Genomic DNA, 17,757 nt, shown 5'->3' on the forward strand with positions numbered 1-17,757 from the left:
AGTAACATAGACCAACTCTACACACCAAGAAGATCAACCGGAAACGCCGAGTACCTAAGCAAACACAGCAATGCTGAGAACTAACCACTTATAACCCCAAACAACTCCTCAAATCCACTTTCGAACGCCAGCATCCGGAATCCTCACATCAGGCACATAAACCCCCCTCTCCCTAATACAACACCCACACTCCGCCGTACAATGCCCATAAAGCGGCACTGACGTCCAACCGCCCTTTCCATCTTCAATCAAGTGCTCAATGTACTTGATGACCGGCTTCTCGCAGCATCCACAGTTCCGGTCACAACATCCCCCGCGCTCAGCACATGCTCGGCGCTCGTGGAACCATTGCGCGCGTCGACCGGTGCCTGGCTCGAGGTTCTTGCTGTCGATTAGGAATGCGGACGTTGTGTTGCCAGGTGGTTTTGTGGAGAGGTGTGTTTTGATGGTCTGTTGGTTTTTGAAGAAGGTGTTTAGGAGGGTTGCTTTTTCGGGGACGGTGAGGCCGCCGGTGTCTTCGCCTTGTTCGATCTTCTCGTTGGGAGCGGATGTAGTGGTGCCATCGTTGTTGTTGCTGATAGTTGTAGTGGTAAGGCTCTTGCTCTCCAGCCTGCTGACTCTCTGTAGAATTGCTTGACCGCGGCTCTCGAGCTCCAGATGCTCTCTTATCCACTCGTGCTGGGCGGTGATGCAGGGATACTCGAGGTCGCTCCAGTGGGTGTCTTTGACGCTAAGGCGGCGGGCTTTGGCCCGGAGATACTCGAAGCGCTCATTTGCGAGGAAGGTCGTTAGAGTTGACTTTAGGGATGTAATGGTGGTAGACATTTGCACTTCGTTTGGAGTTGAGTTGTGGTGGGAAGTGGATTTGATAGGTGACCGGCTCGACTGTTTTGGCAGTCGCGATGAAGTGGTTGTAGATGGAGAGGGTGAGATTTGTAGGCTTTAGACCTCGCACCGTCAAGCATCATATACCCTACTGCGCTCGTGACTTGCTTGGAGTCACTGTTATGCTTTTGCTTGCGTTGGGTTCATGTTCCTATTGATGCGGAGGGCTTGTCCGGCGGCGTGGATGCGTGGGTTGGAGAGGGTTGGAGGCTGTGTATTCATAGATTCCGGGGTTCCGAGCCAGTTGGTTTGACTTTGGAAGTACAGTCCGCGTTCATGGAAAATTTTAACGGATGGATTTAATGCTATACAGATGGTAGGCGGATGAGTGACGTGATCCATCATGGATGGGCTCTTATTCCTCCTTTGAGGCTGTTATGGTTGGGCACCAGAGTATACACGTAGTAAACAAGAAACTCTTCAATTGGCTCTAGTTCTATTAGATACAGCTTGGACTTCAGGAGCCCCAAGTTGGTCATACATCAAGCGTTAGGTAGCCTCATTCTGTGGATGGCAGTGCTCATACTTACTCTTACTGGACCAGAGCTTAGGTGTTGACCGCGAGAATGACGTAGCTGAAATGGTCTTCCCAGTCAAAGATAAGAAGATCTATGAGTTTATTCTATTTTGAGTGCCATCTGTACCACACATTGAGAGGCCTATTGTATAGAGGGAACAAACAGCGATGATTGACATAGGGCTACTTTATGCAGTAGTTTATGCAGCTATGCAGCGTCTGACTAGATAGTGCATGTCACATGACCTACGAATCAGCCACGCGGCTCCCGCTCTCAGCCCGAGAACATCACGTCAATCCTTGGGGAGTTAAGCTTGGGAAAACAGGCGATTCGCACCTTTAGTCCCGCCGGCTTCTATCGTTACCTTTTATCCGCATATTGCTTTGAACCCAGCGCAGCCGCGCATCTCCCTAGTTGCTGTGGTGCAAGGAACTCCGCTGCGGTAGGCAGACAGTCGCTTCACCATGGCTCCGAAGGACACCTTCTTCCGCTCGTCGGATATGAGCTTGACGCAGCTCTATATCGCGAATGAGATCGGTCGTGAGGTCGTCAGTGCCCTTGGTGAGCTTGGGCAGGTGCAGTTCCGGGATGTAAGTGCTCTCCGCGGTTTGTTTGTGGACTGAGGCTGGGCTGGTGCTGACTGGTTTGTTTTTACTAAATAGCTCAACCCCGAGACAAATGCATTCCAGAAGACGTTTACGAAGGAGATTCGCCGGTTGGATAATGTTGAGAGGCAGCTACGTATGTTTCCCGGTTATTGCGGTTGTTCGATTCGGACGATTAGGCTGGGTGGCTAATAATGGTTTTGGCGGGCAGGTTACTTCCATGCGCAGATGGACAAGGCTGGCATTCAGATGAGGCCCTCGTCCGAGTTCTCTGATACCCTTGCTGCTCCGTTGGCGTCGGAGATTGATGAGCTTGCCGAACGCAGCGAGAGCCTCGAACAGCGAATCGCCTCTTTGAACGATAGCTACGAGACATTGAAGAAGCGCGAGGTTGAGCTGACCGAGTGGCGTTGGGTCTTGAGGGAGGCCGGAGGCTTCTTTGACCGTGCTCACACCCACACCGAGGAAATCCGTCAGTCCTTCGATAACGATGAGGCGCCTCTTCTCCGTGACGTCGAGCAGCAGAACCACCGCGGTCAGAACGGCGATGCACAGGGCCAGCAGTCCTTCCTCGAAATGAACATTGGTTTTGTCTCCGGTGTCATTCCTCGCGACCGAATCGGTGCCTTTGAGCGAATTCTGTGGAGGACGCTGCGCGGTAACCTGTACATGAACCAATCCGAGATTCCGGACCCGATCGTCGACCCCACTACGAACGAGGAGACCCAGAAGATGGTGTTCGTCATCTTCGCTCATGGAAAGAACATCATCGCGAAGATCAGAAAGATCTCGGAGTCGCTTGGTGCTTCGCTCTACGGGGTCGACGAAAACAGTGAGCTGCGTCGGGACCAGATCCACGAGGTTAACACGAGGTTGAGCGATGTCAACAACGTGCTGCGGAACACGAAGAACACCCTCGACGCGGAGCTTTCTCAGATCGCTCGTTCGCTGGCCGCTTGGATGATCATTGTCAAGAAGGAGAAGGCTGTCTACGACACTCTTAACAGGTGCTCGTACGACCAGGCCCGCAAGACTCTTATTGCGGAGGCTTGGTGCCCTACGAACTCTCTGGCATTGATCAAGTCAACCTTGCAAGATGTCAATGACCGTGCTGGTCTCAGCGTGCCTACGATCGTTAATCAAATTCGCACCAACAAGACTCCTCCTACTTATGTTCGTACCAACAAGTTCACCGAGGCGTTCCAGACTATCGTCGATGCGTACGGTATCTCGAGGTACTCGGAAGTCAACCCTGGTCTGTACACTGTAGTTACCTTCCCCTTCCTGTTCGCCGTCATGTTTGGTGACTTTGGTCACGGTTTCCTGATGGCTCTGGCTGCTGCTGCAATGATCTTCTGGGAAAAGCAGTTGACAAAGACGAAACTCGACGAACTGACGTACATGGCTTTCTATGGTCGTTACATCATGCTTATGATGGGTATCTTCTCCATGTACACCGGTCTCATCTACAACGATATCTTCTCCAAGTCGTTCACCGTCTTCGCGAGTTCCTGGAAGTGGCCCGACAATATCGAAGAACGTCATCCTTATGAGGCGTCTTTGAAGGGCAGCTACCGTTTCCCCTTCGGTTTGGACTGGAACTGGCATGAGGCTGAAAACAGTCTTTTGTTCACCAACTCCTTGAAGATGAAGATGAGTATTGTCCTTGGTTGGTCACACATGACCTATGCTCTTATCCTGCAGTATGTCAACGCTCGCCATTTCAAGTCCAAGGTCGACATCATCGGAAACTTCATCCCTGGCATCATTTTCTTCCAGTCGATCTTCGGTTACCTTGTCCTCACCATCATCTACAAGTGGTCCGTGGATTGGCCGGCTAGGGGCCAATCACCCCCTGGCCTACTCAACATGTTGATCTTCATGTTCCTTTCTCCCGGAACAGTCGAGGAAGAGCTCTACTCTGGACAGGCAACTGTCCAGGTTTGCCTCCTGCTCCTTGCTGTCGTCCAGGTTCCCATCATGCTCTTCTTTAAGCCCTTCTACCTCCGCCGTGAGCACAACCGCGCCCGCGCCCTCGGCTACCGCGGCCTTGGCGAGCACTCCCGCGTCAGCGCTTTGGATGAAGACGGCGACCTTGACGGCCCTCGCACCAGCACAACCAGCGACGGCGAAGGTGTTGCCATGATCGCGCAGGACCTCGAAGAAGAACACGAGGAATTCGATTTCTCCGAAATTATGATTCACCAGGTCATCCACACAATCGAATTCTGCCTGAACTGTATCTCCCACACAGCCTCCTACCTGCGTCTCTGGGCCCTCTCCCTCGCCCACCAGCAGCTTTCCATCGTCCTCTGGGACATGACCCTCGGCACCGCATTTGAGCAGGAACACCCCACCGTCCGCGTCATCATGATCGTCGTCACCTTCTACATGTGGTTCACGCTCACCATCGCCATCCTCTGCGTCATGGAGGGAACCAGTGCCATGTTGCACTCTCTCCGTCTGCACTGGGTCGAGGCCATGAGCAAGCACTTTATGGGTGAGGGTATTCCCTTTGCGCCGTTTAGCTTCAAGACCCTGCTCGAGGAGGATCCTGTTGATTAGGTAGTTTTGCCCTCTCACCTTCTTTATATTTCCTTTCACTGCCAAGACCGATGTATTGTATATGCCGGACCGAGATAGGTTGAATACTATAGATTGGAGGAAATTATCTCCGTTTGTACTTGACAGTACTGGCATCGTCTTGTCGATGATTTGTGTATGTTTTGGTCGGGTTATATACAATCCCAGCCTCAAATGTGATACACGTCGTAGCGATCGATATATACCTAGGTAAGTGGCATACCTAACCCATTGTAGTAAAATCCCCTATCATGCTCGGTCATATATATAGGACGGGTCCTCATCAAACGAGGTACACTGCCCAGTGCCCACATGAATGCCATATTTTCCAAACCTGCTCACACTGCTGGCTGCGAATATATATTCCTTTATCGGTCACCTACTTTTGCTCTTAAGGCCGACTAACTGCCTTGGTTCTCTGCCGCATTAAGAGGTTAGCAATATTCGATTTAAGCTTAGACCAGCGGACATGTGGAAGGAGACATTTCTATCATCCTAGAGTCTTCAAGGGAGTACAGATGGTCATTACGAAGCACTTGGTGGTCTGAGTAGGGAATGCTTGTACAGACTATCGAAATTTACAATATGTGCACAACTAAATCTGAGAGGAAAATTGTATTGGCTGCCAGCAGCTATTCTATAGAAGATGATTGGGTATCAAGTAAAGTTGGACCTACAAATACTGAGACACGTTAGTGATTGTTTTCTCACTAAACATGAAGCAAAGCAAGTCAAGAAACAGAGTTTCAGTTAAATGCCCTGTCACAGGCTGTGGTCATCAAGGTAGACATATGTTGACCGTCGTGATAAAATAAAGTAAATCATCATTGTAAAGGGAACAGAAAGATGACAAGGAAAAGTGGAGAACTCACAATGTGATAAGCAGTCGATATGTTGTGGCGTCAGTCATCCTACTTTACTACGAGTTATCAGTACTAGGACCGACAGAACTTCGTGATGTAAACAGGATATGACGACGGTCAGACCTGACAATTATCGTCTTGGTCGGCAAGCCGACTTGGACATATGCTTGTCTTTGTTTCATGTCGATTCATCATGGAAGGAGGTTGAAGTGTTGAGAGCGAGTCAAGACATACAAATCTGAATTTGTCGACCTATGGAATACTTTGAGAACAGTTAGCGAAACTCTCTCAAGAAGAACTCATACGGTGAAGATGAAAAATTCATGTCAGTTTTGCATGAATGGTATAAAAAGATGTTGTCTGCATTGATAACTCAAATAAGACTCGTCATCTAGGAAATCATCATGTGAGGGAGAAATACTGGAAACAGGAGAGTTGTTACCTTTGCGTGTGCATCTACGATTTCGGCATACAAATCCTTTCCAAGCTGGCTTTGCTATTAGCCCCAAGCAACGACTGCAATGAACAAAATGTATGTTGTGGAGGTGATCTCAGTGGGCGAGGTTTTCTAGGCCTGCCGCAAAAATGGCTTATCCGTCACAACCGGTCGTCTGTCGGACGCCGTCGGAGCCCAGTGCCGCTTCATCTTCGAAGGTGTGTCGAGTAAAGAAAAGTGAAGAGCTTACCATCTAGTGATGGACATCGAGATGCTTCCTACAAAGCCTTCAAAATGTCAGCACAAGTCATGCAAAACGACGACAGAGCAAAGCAAGGTGAATAGGATTGAGTCAGAAATAGCCATTTGTTGACTTCAGAAGCCGAGGGCCTCAGTCGGTAATTTCCAGCGTATAAAATACGAAGAGCATCATTCAAAGTGGGAGTGTGAAGAAGAGAGAAAAGTAGTCGTCACGTACCATTGGGGTGTCATCTGTGGACATGTCGCATTCAGTTGATGTGGTTGCAGTGTTAGTCCTATCCTCGAATTAGCATCCAGTAAACAAGTCGCAGTGAGACAAGACGAGGAATCTTCGCAAAGCATCAGACTGACGTGCAAAGAATTGAGTTTTCACGCCCCGTAGGGTCAAAGACTCTAGTTTGAAAATGGTTCTAGGTATCATCATAAAAGGGAGGGGTGCGGGCAAGGAGAGAAATTCGGAAGCGCTTACCATAGCAACCGTCGCTGAGAGCAGGAACGGTTAGTGATTTATTGTATGATGATCACACTGTAATTGCAGCGATTGAGAGATAATGTTCCAGACATCAAGGAACAACGAGTCTGAAGATCAGAGCCTCGAGTGTTGACGAAGAGAAAAGCTGAGAGCCGTCCACGAAGTTTTTTAGCAGCTTCGGCCGAGCTAGTTTTACCGAGCCGCTAGCGTAGGGCTAGCCTCGTCGGGCTAGCGACGCTCGCTTAGTCATTGGTAGCGGATCAATGAAGGACCGGCTGCCTACGATAAGTTGATACCAGCTACCAACGTATCAGACAGGTACATCAAAGACACCCGTGTTGTATGCAGCTAGACAAGTCGCGCTTCTCAATTATGGATAGCAAAGCCTAGATTTCATGTTCACAGCCATGGGCTCAAGACTTAGATCACATGCGCAGATATTTTCGAGCGTGGTCGCATTCGCTGTAAAGCCCAGGCCATCGAAGGATTGGAGCTTGATTATTTTTATCTCCGGACGCCCATAACAGCAAGTATGCCGAGGGGTTCCTACTATAAATCTCCTTTATCTTGCATCTCAGCCGCGGGGACGCCGGGGACGAGTATCGTGAATCACCTGACGGGCTCATGTGCCTTAACTAAGGGCCTCGACCAGGGCAGGATTGACAGGAATCCAATTTGCAAGTCCGGTGACCCTGAAGCCCACTTTTCTCGATAATTCCTGCTGCTCTACGGAGTATTATTGAGCGCTATCATCATTACGTTATGTGGGTGCCCTGCGCTGGTACAGTTGGAACTGGTAACTGTAGATCGGTCGCAGTCTTGAAAGTTGACTTTGAGAGTTGAGCTTTGAGGACTTCCACGAACTCGCTGGGGATTCTCCCGAGAAAATTATTCCACCAGTCATCATCCTTGCTATATCGATAGGTTCATTGCTTCTGTCAAGGATAGAGTAGGGCCGCGGGGAATCCCGGGGTCTCGGCTTGGGAGGCAGGCGGACTGAAGGAGTTAGCGCGGGGAGCAGCGGGTGTTTTCGTCATCGGGCCAGGTCCATTGTATGGCGTCAAGTCTCTCCACAGCCCGCCAGCTCTGACGTTCTGGCTCGTTCACTAACCGGCAAAAGATTGCTCCTGGCCATGGGATGAGCCTTTAAATGGCAATGCGCGCTTCCGCGGCGGACTTCATACGTCCGCGATAAAACTACTTACTCCTGAAATTATTCTCCCTGCAGCATCCCCTCCTCGATCTCCCGATCATACCTCGTCTCCAGCCTTATAACTCCTCTTCTCTCCGCTGAACCGAGGTCTCCAAAACCATATTCTCTACGACCCCACGAATTGAACCTTTCTATCAACTCTTCCACTCCAGATCATCATCATGGCTACGAACAGTGGCGCCGTCGGCAACGAAAACATCAACACTGACATTGTCACTCTCTCGAGATTCTTCACGGAAGAGCAGAACAAGGTCCCCGAGGCCACTGGTGATTTCACGTGAGTATTCCTTTCATCTCGCAGAACTTCCACATCTGACAGAACCAGACTCCTCTGCCATGCCCTCCAATTCTCCTTCAAGTCCATTGCCTACTACATTCGTCGTGCCTCATTAATCAACCTCACCGGTCTCGCCGGTTCCTCAAACACAACCGGTGACGACCAGAAGAAGCTCGATGTCATTGGAAACGATATCTTCGTCGCTGCCATGCGCACCTCCGGCAAGTGCCGAATCCTCGTTTCCGAGGAGGAGGAAGAAGCCATCATCTTCGACGAACACCCCAATGCCCGCTACGCCGTGGTCTGCGACCCCATCGACGGCTCCTCCAACCTAGACGCTGGCGTCTCGGTCGGAACCATCTTCGGTATCTTCAAGCTCCCCGACGACATCCTCGGCCCCAACAAGAAGGTCACAGCGAAGGACGTTCTCCTCCCGGGTACCGAGATGGTTGCCTCCGGTTTCACAATGTACGGTGCCTCCGCGCAGCTCGTCATCACCATGAAGAACGGCGGCGTCAACGGCTTCACCCTCGAAAACTCTCTGGGCGAGTTCATCCTCACCCACCCCAACATGCAGATGCCCCCCACCCGTGCCATCTACTCCGTCAACGAGGGTAACAGCATGTATTGGGATGAGTGGTGCAACGCCTACTTTGACTCGCTCAAGCGCCCCGGCGAGGGCAAGAAGCCCTACAGTGCGCGTTACATTGGTTCCATGGTTGCAGACGCCTACCGTACCCTGCTCTACGGCGGTGTCTTTGCGTACCCGGCGGACTCGAAGAGCCCCAAGGGTAAGCTGCGTATTCTGTATGAGTGCGCGCCCATGGCCATGATCTTTGAGAACGCCGGCGGCAAGGCCGTCAACTCGCGCATGGAGCGACTTCTGTCTGTCCAGCCCGAGTCTATCCACGACAAGAGCGGTGTCTTCCTCGGCTCCAGGGACGAGGTGCAAAAGATCATCGATACCTACAACAAGTACAAGAAATAAGCTGCCACGAATGATACGAACTGAATGTTCCGAATTACGATGCCTTTCGTAGCCGTTGGCGTCCGGTCGGAGTTTTCGTGATGGGTTGGTCTGATCTGGGAAATTGTGCTGGCTAGGTTTTTATATACATATATATATTCATGGTATCGAAACAGAAAAAAATAATGAAAATTGTCTAAAATATATATGTCTTTCGTAAGCCCAGTGTCCCGTACTTGCCTGATTGAGATTTATGGCACGTGAGTCTATAGTAAAGGCCACCCCACGAACCTCAGTACTTTACACAGTTACTCCGGAGCATATCCTGGAGCTGGGAGCACCCTGGAATTGAACATGGCTCGGCACTTGTCAATTCAAAACAAGCTTCCACAACCCAGCCTCCTGTCCAACTTTCGACGAGAAGGATCAGAAGAAGAAGAAGGGGGCGTGGCTGATGCACTCACATTGCACTTCACTACGCATCTTAATTTGCCTGCATTTGGCTCTGCTCAAGAAATGTTCTCATAAGTTTTTACACACATCTTATCGGTAAATCGCACTCCGTACAATTAGAGCTTGATAGCTTCAGCCGTCCCTGTGAGACTACCCCTCAGTGTGAGCAGATCATCCAATGGGTTGACAGCCCAATTGACATTATTAGAATGCGCTACCACTACTTCAGACTAGCTCGGGCAATCTCGAACTCTTGGACACGAGGGTCAATGCTGGTTTGCTGAGCGGCGTGGGGAGATACGATCGCTGGCCTGTGAGAAGGCGCCAATGGACCCTGTAAGCGCCGACTCGACGCCGGCTGTGATGAAAACGGGCCAGGCTGCATACGATGTCCTCTCTTGCTTCACAGTGCTTCTGCAGCCACGCTGACCGATCCCGACCTATTTTTATCACTTCTGGATCCATCATGGCCTGGTTGGTCTGGGCATCGTCCCGCTAGAGTCCTTCGCCCTTTGCATTCTCCCTCAAGGGACCTGTCGCTTCTTCATCTTACCAACGCGCGGGTATTGAACTATGCCACCATGTCTGGTTGGCTCCTGACTGCGCCAGTATGAATAGGTGCGCGCTGGCCCCTCCCTCTCTTCCTCTCCTTTCTTTGTTCTGTCCCCTTTAGGCTGACTTGAGGCTGTTCGCTCCTAGCTGGCGGTCTCCGAGTAACACTGGCGACGATCCGTCGTCCAGTCCATACACAGCCAACACCGGCTGGCCGACGCCTCGCAGTCAGCCTTCCCCTGGCCGACGCGAATATGCCATGCAGCCGCCGCCTTTGACCACCTCTTTTAACAGTCATCAGTTCCAGGGCCAGGGACTCGGTGTCGGACTCGGGGCGGGCTACTTATCTACGCCGTTGTCGACCACCTCCTTGTCCAGCCCTTTCACCCAGTCTCCTGCTGTTAACTCAGCAGGTCCAGCACTTGGCTCTTCACCCATGGCTTCAAGACAGTATAACGCCCCCTATAATCCCCAGGACTGGGGGCCGGTCAATAATGGGCCGATGGCCGCCGCTCAGTCACCTTATTCGCAGTCGGGGAATATGCTCAGGGTGGTCTCACAACATCGATACGCCGCCCAGCCTGGTCAGTACTACTCCTATGTTTTTGGTGATGGTTCGATTCGCGGATCGGCGTCTTGCAGATTAGAAAAAGTCTTGGGGAGGGCTAACTTGGTTATTAGAGTTGTCATCGCCACCTCCACCGTACTCCCCTCCAAGCCAGCAGCAGCAGCACCCGGAACATGCAAGCCATACCTCGCCAGCTCATGACACTACGTCTCCTAATGCTGGGTCTCCATACATAGGCAGCCGGCAACAGTCCATTCCGCGTACTCGCCCGATTTCGATGGTGCGGCCAGACGCAGGTCATAACAGACAAGTCTCGCTCCCTCCGCCACCTCCATTACCGCACGGGGCTCCATCTTCGAGGTCATCCTCTCACAACCGGGCTGATCCATATCACGAGCAATCTTTTAATGGTGGATCTCAGCCGTATATTATGGTTTCAGAAGACAACTTGCATGCACCTCAACCGACCGCGTACGGCTATCAAGCTGCCATTCAACGCGAAGACTCGGGCCGTGCTCCGAACTCCAGACGAGCGGTATCGGCTGGTCCCGTTGTATCGAGTGCAGGATCATCGAGAGCCACGAGTCAATCGAGGAGCGGATCGCCACAGAACTCGGCTTGGGAACCGGGGATGCCTCTTCCTCCGCCACCCCCAGGGCCTCCGCCCGTGCCGAGGTCGCAGAGCGTGAGTGGATTGGGTGATGGGTCATCTTCGCGTGGCTCGCAGCCTCCTACCCGGATAGCCCGTCAACCACCATCTCTTGGAACTGGACTTGGTAGCATTCCACCGACACCGGCAGGATGGGTGGACGAAGGCCCCTCTGAGCCTGCAAGGAGATCGGAGAGGGCGCCATTGAATGTCGACACTACTAGCCAATCAGTTGTCTCTCGGGAGTCAAATGGTTCAGGGTCAAGCATACCCCATACATCTCGGAATTCAATCAGTGGCGGCCTATCCCGCAGTGCAGCAGTTCGAGATTCCAGTGTGAAGGGGATACGAGAAAGACGGATTGAACGCAGAAATCGACAAAGCCAGGTCTTTGATGATTATAGTGCAGTGCCCACGAGCACTAACCCTTGGGCTGACGCATTGGAACAAGTGAAACCGTCCAATCTTGTTATTGATAGCCAAAACAGCGCAGATAAATCCCGCGATGCGTCTACAAGATATACACCGCGCAGCAACCACAGCATCACATCTGATATGCCTACGTCCCAGTCTCGAGCATCTTCAACGAGCCTGTTCTCCTCAAATCGCTCTCCATTCTCTACTCCAAAAGCGGAGCCGAGTCCGCTTGGACCTCCATCGCAAAGATATGCGCAAACGCCTCCTTTCTCGCCTAATGCCGAGTCAACTTCGTTTCAAAAATCCTCATCTCAGGCAGTTCCCCCGAAAGCCCTCCCGACACCACCGCTTCAGTCAGGACAAGACTCGCGGCCGTCTTCTGTACATGGACTGCGAGAGAATCGCCCGGTCTCGCACATCCTGCATTTGCCTAATGACAGCGTCAATTCGCCGGTCCTGCAGCCGCGGCGGTTATCAATCCACAGCGGACAATCGTTGGATTCAGTTATAAACCAGGACACAGAGCTCATCCAGAGTGCCACGCGGAGACACAAGGAGTTTATCGAGAAGGAAGCCAGTGCTACTGACGAGGCGGAGGCTCTCCGGTTGTTCACGGAATTCATTATTAATGAATCGCAGATTCGGCGTGAGAGATATAGCAAGATCTTTGACTCTGGTTCCTTTAATTCGGAACACCTACAACAGAAGCTTTTCCAGCTGCCACCGCCGAAACCAGCGCCAGCGCCAGCTCCAGCAGCGCTCAATCGACGGTCACTCAAAGGGCCTAAGCTGGATATTCCCACAACCCGTGGAGAATCTTCGTGGAACAACTACAAACCATGCCTCTCTCCTATAGCCAGTCTTGGAATTAGCAATGACGAGAGCTCCCGAGGCCGTGCACCAAGTCGCTGGTGGGAATCCAGAACCGGGTCCGGCAGCGAAGGGGGCGAACGCAGGATTCAACGGTCCAAGCGAGAGTCGAAGTACATGGGACTACCACTCGGACTCCGCAGCAACGGAAGTGCAGAGCACACCTTTGACCAGTTCGGTCAGTATGCGGAATACGGTGCGGACGAGTATCCCCCTGAAAAGGTCGGATGGCACGAAGATCAGATCATTCCAGAGTACCCCACGCCGAGTCAAAGCAGCGCCAGCTACAGCGCATCCACAGAGCATCAGAGCCACAAAATGGACGTGTCTCGCCTCATTACCCTCCCTCCTCCATATCCCCGCCACTACCCAGCGGTCAATAACAGCCACCCCGAGCTAGTAACCTACCGCACGTTCGTGCGCTCCATCAGCGACCACAGCGAGATAAAAACCACGCGCCAACGGCACGCCACAGACGCCGAGGCCCTCTGGGCTACTCACCGTGAACGCATTAAAGACCACCGCCGCCAATTCCGCGCCAACATCCAGTCCCAGATTCAAGACGGCAGCATCTCGTTCGCTGAAGCTGCCGAGGCCGAAGCAGCGCTCATCAACGAGGAGAATACGCGCGAGCGCGCCCTCACCAAACAGCTTTTTGACTCGTACCAGGAAACAGTCCTCAAGCCGCTCCAGGCGGTTCTAACAGACCGCATCGACCGCGCAACAGTCTGCATTGATGATCTACAAAGTAAACTCTTCGATGACGCACAGCACGACTCACCCAACCAGACGCAGGAGGAAGGCGACGAGAAGCCCGAACTTCTCGAGAAACTCACACAACTGAAATGGCTCTTCGAAGCGCGCGAGCAGCTCCACCGGGAAATGTATGACCTGATCACAGCCCGCGACGAGAAATACAAGGCCCTCGTGATCCTGCCCTATCAGCAGAGCAAGAACGAGGATAAAGTCGCCAGCACGAGTGCTTTCTTCGCGCGCGACGCCCTCGACCGCCGTGCACACTTCGAAAGCAATGCCCTATCTCGCTTGCAATCCTTCCAATCCGTGATAGAGGAAAATGTCGTCCGCGGTGTCGAAATGCAGCTATCGGCCTTCTGGGACATTGCGCCGTCCCTCTCAACTCTTGTCCAGGGGATCCCGGGTCGTCTCGATGGCTTCGCAATTCAGATTCCCCCGAATGAGTACGAGGAGAATCCGAGCTATCTGCGTCATCCGCTGCAGTATCTGTATACGCTGCTCTCGCACGCCGAGAAATCAAGCTACCAGTTCATCGAGAGCCAGACCAACCTGTTCTGTCTTCTGCATGAAGTCAAGTCCGCTGTTATGCGCGCAAACTGTAAGCTTACTGAGACGGAGCGGATAAGGCAAGGAGAGAGCGAGGATGCTGTAGTCCGCGAGATGCAGCAGAGTCAGGCGGGCGAGGAGCGCGCCCTGACGAATGATTTGAAAGATAAAGTTGCGACTGTCGAGGGACAATGGACTGAGGCATTGGGAAGCGAGATCCAGGCCCTAAGGGAACGGGTTAGGGAGCAGTTGGAGCGAGAGGGCGGATGGGAGGACCTGGAGTCGTTGGAGCAGGCTTGACGACTTATGACTTTGACGACTTGACGTGGTCACGGTCTTCTTGATGAGAGATCTCTATATATGCTGTTGATCTGCTTCTGCCATGTTTGACTATAGTGCTTGTGTTTGCTTGTGCTGTATTGCGAGATACCCCTGGCCGTATTCGTTCGTTACTATACTCGATCTCGAATTCGAACTCGAACTCCAACTCGATGTCGAGAATATGAAGACTCAAGAAGTTCACTTATGTACCTTCTTATCTATTCTCGCCCTTTCTGCTTGGGTCCTAGGTTGTGTAGATACTCCGTAGGTACCGAGCCATCCCATTTAGGGTTACAAGGTACTAACTAGTAGGTATACAGCCTACTTCCAGTGTATCCACAAAGAGACGGGACTGGAAAAAACAAAGCAGACTCAGTAATTGAAGCTGCTATATCCGTATGACAAGTCATATAGACACCTAGGTACGTCGCTCTGAACTCCGCAGTAGTGGGCTGTATAAGAACAACCTTCCAAGATTAACACTGCAGTCAGGTGATGGAAAGTGTATCATGGTACCGGCTTACCGGATGGCAAATGCATAAGTACACGGAATCTTTAGTGAGAGTGAACCCCTCCTACCTAGGTAGGTTAAGCACTAACCGGCAATGCAGCCGACACGGCATGTAGCCAGACTAAGTCCCTTTGTTTGATCTGGCAACCCCCCGCAACACACCCACGCGACCCCCGCATCCCTGGCATCTTATTCGGCCTAGGGAATGCTCCAGAGTCGGCTCTAGACCATGGCTAGTCCTCAAGCAACCCCCACTTATACCTATCCTAGGTATGTTGTTGGATCATGATCCAGTGGATACTATTGAGCACAGTCACCCCGCTGCAAGATACATCCTTTTACGCTTGATAGCAGTCTGCTGACCATGGATATTAGAGATATGGTATACATGGATCGATTCCGACTGGACTATTCTCCGCAGACTGAACAGGGAATCCAAGTCCGAGCCCCAGCTTGGGCTTGAGCAGTCGGCCGTAACTACACATAAATACTTCTCTGTCTGAGCTTGTAGGTGGGAGATGGAAAACTATCTGGTTCCTTCTTTGCCTACACCTTCAGAGCCAATCATGAGCTCCGACATCCCCAAAACCCAAACCGCCGCCGTGGTATCTACCCTCGGCGGCACCGTCGAGTTCAAAGATGACTATCCTGTCCCCGTGCCAGGACACAATGAAATCCTGGCCAAGGTGCTCTACACGGGTGTTTGCCAGAGCGGTACGTCACCATACCATCAACCCATATTCCTCATACATTAACCAAGTCTAACACTATCCCAGACCTGCACACAAAATCCGGCACGGCAGCCAGCGCCTCCGGAGCCCCAATCACGAATATCAAACTCCCGCACATCGGCGGGCACGAGGGCGTAGGCCGGATTGTGGCGTTAGGTCCGGGCATCACGCACGACGCGGGTGTGAGAATCGGCGGACTCGTAGGAATCCGCTTCGCCAGCCGGATCTGTCGGCGTTGCGAGTTCTGTCTGGCCGGGACAGAGCAGTATTGTGTTGCTAGCACGAACCATCTGCATCATGAGGACGGCTCGTTCCAGGAGTATATTGCCCTCGATGCGGATTATTTGACGATACTCTCGGATGATGTTGATCCTGTGGCTATGGGGCCCGTGCTTTGTGCCGGGGTCACGGCCTATAAGGTAAGGAGTACACTTTTAGGAATAAATACGGCGAGTCGCTTGCTGACAGATAGTAGGCAGTACTGAACACGAATGTCAAACCCGGGAGCTGGCTGGTCGTTGTCGGGGCTGGCGGGGGCCTTGGACATCTGGCAGGTACGTTCTTCCCCATGTTAACTCTGCGAATGGTTATCCTGGTTAGCTGACACTGTGCAATCTCAGTACAATACGCCCGAGCCGTCGGAGCCCTGGTCATCGGCGTTGACACGGGCCCCGGCAAACGCGAGTTCATCCTTGGATTGGGCGCTGCCGAGTTCATTGACTTCGCGACAGAAGATCCCGTCCAACGCGTCCATGAACTGACTGGCCTAGGCGCCCATGCGGTAGTCGTGACAGCCGGCAGCGCCAGGGCGTTTGCAAGCGCCTGCGACATGCTGCGCGTGGGAGGGTGTCTGAGCTGTGTAGGGATTCCACCTGGACGGCCTCATTTGGAGACGCCAATCAGCACGATTGTGATCAAGGGGTTGAGGATCACGGGAAACCTGGTTGGGTCGTTGAAGGAGTGCATGGAGGCTGTTGAGTTGACGAGGCGCGGGGTTGTGAAGCCCGTTGTGGAGGTTCGGCCGTTTAGAGATCTGCCCAAGGTGTATGACGAGATGGAGAGGGGGGAAATTGCAGGGAGGGTGGTGCTTCAGGTTGCGCAGTGAGGGTCATGGCATGGGGGATCATATGGCACGTTGAGAGTTTCTCAGAGGAAAGAACGAGACAGAGATGGGAAGAAAGGAAGGAAGTTCGCTTCGGAAGCTCTTGCTGCAGGCGGTTAAGCTTTGTATTTGATTGGCTGGGAGCCTGCTTAAGGCATTCTTCGCCCAGTGACAAGCAATTTAGCAAGCATGATTAATAGTAGTACAAGCTGATCCTCACTAACAACTCCAGACAAAGAACCCAACATGCCCGGATGTTGATCTCTGGCCTCATCTGGAGTTTGCTGCTGCCTGTTCACCTAGAGCAACAAAGAAAGAGTCGATAAGTACAGACTTCTGTCTGTCATTTCCTGCCTCTGCTTCTATTCCTGCTTCACTCTCATATTTTCTTACCTCAGCTATCCAAGCCTTCACTCAACGTCCAACTGTATCTAACAAACATGGCCGACTCTCCAAGCCAGACCCAAAGCCATTTGGAGACAACTCCAGCACCCGCCAACAGCCCCCAAGCCCAATTCGTCCATGCCCCTCCTGCAGCAGAAGACGCCGACGCAGCCGCAACCGAAAAGCTCCCCGACCATTCAATGGATCAAGACCTCTGGCGCCTCAACAAGGCCCGCACCCGGCTAGTCTTCTGGACAAACGAAGACATCATGACCAAGACGGTCGAGGTCCCCAAAGACACGGACCCCGAGGCCGCGTCAAAAATGCTCGCCGTCCCGACTGACGGGATCACAGCGTACTTCGCGCGCCTCACGCCGCGGCAGCAGGACCGATACGCGCAGCTGCAGCAGCTAGGCTGGAGCGACGCCGACGCGCAGAATCTGTTTTTCAACATTGACTACGTGCAGGATATGCTGCGGGCGGAGTTGCGGATGGAGGGGTTGCATAAGGACGAGGTCCAGCGGATGGATGGGGAATGTGAAGATGGGATGCTGGACTTCTCGCACCTGCGCCGTGGGGTGCTGGGGCTTTTGGAGGAGGATGCGTTGGTGGGCGAGTATCTTGACAAAGAGTCTGAGCGGCGAGAGGAATTTAGGCGGAGGGGCCGGCCGCTGAGGTTTTGGGAGCAGAAGAGGTCGTTGGCGATGAGGGAGTTGTATCCTGTGGAGGATGACTAGCAGCAGTGCATTTTCCTAAATCAGCGCGTCTAATTGGCAAGACGCGCCGACGAGAGATGGAATGCAGTGCAAGGAAACAA

The 17,757-nt window shown here is 52.4% G+C and overlaps 6 protein-coding genes across 6 annotated transcripts; 5 read left to right on the forward strand and 1 right to left on the reverse strand.

Annotated features, from left to right (window-relative positions):
• Positions 1-108: 108 nt before the first annotated feature.
• On the reverse strand, positions 109-825 carry BDW74DRAFT_174900 (uncharacterized protein; the record flags this gene model as incomplete). Its single annotated transcript, XM_073728158.1, has 1 exon — positions 109-825. The coding sequence occupies one exon, from the start codon at positions 823-825 to the stop codon at positions 109-111; it is 717 nt and encodes a 238-aa protein (XP_073586934.1).
• An 880-nt stretch (positions 826-1,705) lies between these two features.
• BDW74DRAFT_147051 (H(+)-transporting V0 sector ATPase subunit a) lies at positions 1,706-4,698 on the forward strand. The gene is made up of 3 exons (XM_073723473.1): positions 1,706-1,993; positions 2,066-2,144; positions 2,220-4,698. The coding sequence occupies exons 1-3, from the start codon at positions 1,868-1,870 to the stop codon at positions 4,571-4,573; spliced, it is 2,559 nt and encodes an 852-aa protein (XP_073586935.1). The 5' UTR covers positions 1,706-1,867; the 3' UTR covers positions 4,574-4,698.
• A 3,031-nt stretch (positions 4,699-7,729) lies between these two features.
• On the forward strand, positions 7,730-9,282 carry fbp1 (fructose 1,6-bisphosphate 1-phosphatase). Its single transcript, XM_073723474.1, has 2 exons — positions 7,730-8,113; positions 8,162-9,282. The coding sequence occupies exons 1-2, from the start codon at positions 7,998-8,000 to the stop codon at positions 9,099-9,101; spliced, it is 1,056 nt and encodes a 351-aa protein (XP_073586936.1). The 5' UTR covers positions 7,730-7,997; the 3' UTR covers positions 9,102-9,282.
• A 932-nt stretch (positions 9,283-10,214) lies between these two features.
• On the forward strand, positions 10,215-14,419 carry BDW74DRAFT_147059 (uncharacterized protein). Its single transcript, XM_073723475.1, has 2 exons — positions 10,215-10,669; positions 10,767-14,419. The coding sequence occupies exons 1-2, from the start codon at positions 10,345-10,347 to the stop codon at positions 14,189-14,191; spliced, it is 3,750 nt and encodes a 1,249-aa protein (XP_073586937.1). The 5' UTR covers positions 10,215-10,344; the 3' UTR covers positions 14,192-14,419.
• A 506-nt stretch (positions 14,420-14,925) lies between these two features.
• On the forward strand, positions 14,926-16,747 carry BDW74DRAFT_147061 (zinc-dependent alcohol dehydrogenase). The gene is made up of 5 exons (XM_073723476.1): positions 14,926-14,993; positions 15,099-15,437; positions 15,500-15,873; positions 15,930-16,008; positions 16,075-16,747. The coding sequence occupies exons 2-5, from the start codon at positions 15,242-15,244 to the stop codon at positions 16,557-16,559; spliced, it is 1,134 nt and encodes a 377-aa protein (XP_073586938.1). The 5' UTR covers positions 14,926-14,993; positions 15,099-15,241; the 3' UTR covers positions 16,560-16,747.
• A 249-nt stretch (positions 16,748-16,996) lies between these two features.
• On the forward strand, positions 16,997-17,677 carry BDW74DRAFT_174905 (uncharacterized protein; the record flags this gene model as incomplete). Its single annotated transcript, XM_073728159.1, has 1 exon — positions 16,997-17,677. The coding sequence occupies one exon, from the start codon at positions 16,997-16,999 to the stop codon at positions 17,675-17,677; it is 681 nt and encodes a 226-aa protein (XP_073586939.1).
• Between the last annotated feature and the right edge of the window lie 80 nt (positions 17,678-17,757).

The sequence above is a fragment of the Aspergillus multicolor genome (assembly GCF_047715735.1).
Source record: "Aspergillus multicolor strain CBS 133.54 unplaced genomic scaffold BDW74scaffold_4, whole genome shotgun sequence".
Taxonomy (NCBI): Eukaryota; Fungi; Ascomycota; class Eurotiomycetes; order Eurotiales; family Aspergillaceae; genus Aspergillus; species Aspergillus multicolor.